Source organism: Pteropus vampyrus, unplaced genomic scaffold, assembly GCF_000151845.1.
Source record: "Pteropus vampyrus isolate Shadow unplaced genomic scaffold, Pvam_2.0 Scaffold18, whole genome shotgun sequence".
In the NCBI taxonomy this organism is placed as follows: Eukaryota; Metazoa; Chordata; class Mammalia; order Chiroptera; family Pteropodidae; genus Pteropus; species Pteropus vampyrus.
In genome coordinates this window covers 6,323,493-6,327,136 of record NW_011888799.1, presented here as the reverse complement: position 1 = coordinate 6,327,136, position 3,644 = coordinate 6,323,493, and the positions used below count along the sequence as shown (strand labels likewise).

The 3,644-nt window shown below is 42.1% G+C and overlaps 1 protein-coding gene across 1 annotated transcript in view; it reads left to right on the top strand.

The window, feature by feature from the left end:
- Positions 1-2,439: 2,439 nt before the first annotated feature.
- ZNF318 (zinc finger protein 318) overlaps positions 2,440-3,644 on the top strand; it is a 28,275-nt gene continuing 27,070 nt past the window's right edge. Inside the window, exon 1 of the mRNA XM_011354834.1 lies at positions 2,440-2,515. Within this exon, the coding sequence (XP_011353136.1) occupies positions 2,440-2,515 (76 nt within the window). The remainder of the gene's footprint in view (positions 2,516-3,644) is intronic.

Here is a 3,644-nt window from a genome sequence, read left to right as displayed (position 1 = left end):
GGGAAGAGATTGTGAACCAGTCTGCTAGCATTGCTACTCATCCACATTGAGTCTATATAAGAAAATGAGGATTGTGTTTGAGAGTTATCCATGGGCTCTATATTTCCTCTCCTGCCACTCTGGGGATAAAGGAGGGTCATTCCCTCTGCCTAAAGCCAAGTGAAATAGAGGCCTCCACTAGCACCTCAGAATGTTTAGCTTATATATCCTGGGGGTTCAAAGTCTATAAGGACTGATGTCCTAACTTCCACCTGAGGAAGTCCAAGAGCAAGATCCTGGCTAACTAGCTACCCTGAGATGGCAAGTAAGGTGGGTGGCACGGAGAATGGGTTGCACTGTTATTGCCAGTAGGGCAAAGATGCATAAGTTGTCCTGTGGGCCAAGTATACCTAGAAGGAAATTGACCCAGAGTAATTTTAAAAGGATCCTTCCCATGAGGGGTGCCCAGAGAGGAAAGGGCCCTGGGAGACTGCACTTTACATGAGACGAACCTCTAGAAGGTCAAAGACTGGTGGGGGAGAAGAGTCATAGGCATTCAACCAGAGGAGGAACATTGCCTCAGTCCTAGCAAGAGAGTCATAACAAAATCCACAAAGGTGACATAAGAGAGAAAGAGCCATTTGTGAGTCCTCCATGTTCATAGGGAACAAACTTTCGAAGATAACAGCATCCTGCAAAAATCAGGAAAGACTATGCTCTTTTCCCCTAATCCCGTCTTCTCCTGCACCAAATTCTTGGGGTGTGTGTGGAGGGGTAAGAGTGGGGGTGGGAGTGTCAGAAATAGCAGTTAGTGGTGGGACAGGAGAAGTAAACTCTGAGGACTAAAGACAGGGATGTGGAGAAACCTGGCACACCTCCCTTCATCACAGCAAGCTTTATGTCTGAAGCAGGGAAGAGCTGGGAAGGAGAGAACTTTTAACTTGTATGAACTTTAAAGTTGTAATTGTTACCCTGCACAAGATATTTTCAACTATAATAAGACAACTCGTGTGACTGAAAACTACTTGAAAAGTGAAAGAATCTGCAAGAGATTTCATGCAGGACATGGAAGGAACTATACAAAAGGCAGACTAAAGGGGAAGCAGAAGAGGCTTCTGATCATATACCATGGAAACCAGCTGCCTTGATAAAAAATAATTATTCAATATTAGAAAAGGATTGAGGGAGAAAAGTTGATACAGAGTATAACTAACTCTGATGTAAAATGTATTGACTCTAAGTATCTATAAATACCTATTCATTTTCTTCACATTTACTTAGATCCCACCGAAAGCATGAGTAGCCGAAATTCATATATAGGCTAATAAAGATAGGGCATACTTCTGGCATAGTTTAAATTATTTTTCATTAAAATAACTTTTATGGGTTTTTAATTTTATACAAATTATATAAATAACCCCAAAGTCAGAAAATACAGATGAAAAAACAAAACAACCAAAAAACGCCTCTATAATAGATTAGGCAAGGTTGTACTGTGGTAGCAAAATATCCCTCGAATTTCAGTGCTTAACACAACAAAGTTTTATTTTGTGCTCACGGTACATGTTCAACTCGGGGTGGGGGTGATACTCTGCTCCACAGAATCACTCGGGGACCCAGGTTGACAAGCAGTACCATCTGGAACACATGGCTTCCTTAGTTGCCCATAAGAAGAGAACGGAGAGCATGAAAATCTTGGGTTTGGAAGTGATACAAGGTGCTTTCATTCACATCTTATAGTAGCTGGAAATAGTCAAATGATCTCCTTTCTGAAACGAGGAAGAAAGTATCCTCTTCCTCATGCCCATAATGAGAAGAGAACCAGGTATCAGTGAACCCTGGTAACGTGTCCTAGATCTCCTAATCTTACCAAACCAGAGATGACTAAAATCAACTTCTCCAGACTATTTTATATGGCAATTTCACGAACATAGACTGTCACCCCTTTCTGACAGGCCTTTTACGCTATGGAGCTTATGTATCCAAATCTCTGAGTGTAGGTCTCCGTTTCACAGGATGTATTCAATACTATTCGGAAACCTTGCATATAACTCATATTTTCTGGTTAAGTGCCATCACTTTCTCAGATGGCTTCACTTTTATTTCCATCATCAGTCCTAGTGTTGTTTTCTTTTCACAAAGAAATCACATTAAAATAATCTCTTTATTGTTAAATAACACAACCAAAAGAAAACAGAATTGGATTGAGATGTAGATAATTAGCATTTGGCAGGTTTTATTCATTAGCTGCTAACTTATTCCCTCACTATGACTTCCAAGTATGCAGGTAATCTCAATTCATGTTTCAAACAAAATTAGCTATTCATCTGTGAAAAATAATTTTAGATTTTAATTTAACAGATAATGTGAGAATTCCTATACAAAATCCCAAGTAAATATGGAAAATAAAATCCTAAAAGTGTTAAAAGGTATATAGAAGACTGTATTGATAATCTTGACATGATTAAGGTCTCTTTGAGCCACAAAACCCAGAAGTCAGGAACTGGAAATTCGAATGCCTACAGGGAACAGGCAGGTAATGTTAAGGAGTTAAGAAAGCTGAGTATAAGAAAAATCAACTAGTAAAAATTTTCCTTTATTTTTACTGAACTATGATGTAAGTGTATGCCATTATACAAATATGTAAAGTTGGATACATTTTAAATTTAATATGTAAACACGTAAATTAGAAAACGGAAATCTTTTATAACTAAATTTCTTTGTTCTGCCTTTGCTTTGGAGTTAGAAACTTGATTTTCATATCAATTTCAGGTATTGTGTTTCTCGTTGATAGATGAAAACTGTTAAGCCACTGTTTTATTTTGAAGAGTTTGGTTAGGGTCTGCGTGTTTTGACCATTGCTTTTCTTCTTTTGTGGGTTATCTTGTTCTTGACTATTAAGCTTACTATGCAGGATCCCGAGACTGGGGACTACTCCTACAGCCAGGGGTCCAGAAAAATTCTGGTCAGAGTCGGGGTATTTGAATAGCTCAAAAAAAAAAACCTCTCCAGGACTTCAATCATTATTTGGACTCCTGGCGCTGAGTGCTCTTTCACATGGGCACAAGCATTCTGGTTGAGAGCGAAAATTTACTCGGATGTCTGCTTTGGGTTGGGTTCTTGCCACTACTCCGCACCTTCTCATCCTCAATTTCAACCTCTAGAAATCAGGCAAACTGGAAACTGAGGGCTGTCGCTCGGCTTCTTTTGGGAGGCTAGGACTTTCGTGGGCGCTCTTGCCGCGGTGCGTGACCTCTGACATACCTAAATGTTTTGGGGGTTATTTATATTCCCATCATTTATAACCATTAATTGTCCCCACGTAAATTAATAGGATTGGAGGACGAGGGAAGGACGAGGGTGCTCCCACAGCCTCGAGGCCCACCACGTCCTGAGGCCTCCAGCACCCTGGAAAGACGAGCTCGGGTCCCACTCCTCCCTTCCGCCCGGCCCACCCCGCGCGGAGGCCCTCGGTGTCACGTGGTCGCCGGGGGAGGGGAAGTGGGAGGCTTAGCGGCGCCATCTTGCGGGTTTGGAGGCGGAGCTGTGGAGTGCAGGTCGCGCGCTTCACTTCCCCTCCCCTCGCCCTGCCTCGCTCCAGCTTCCGCGCTCCTCCCCATTTCTTGCTCCTGTGGCCGCTCCCTCAGTGGAGAAGCGGGGAGCCC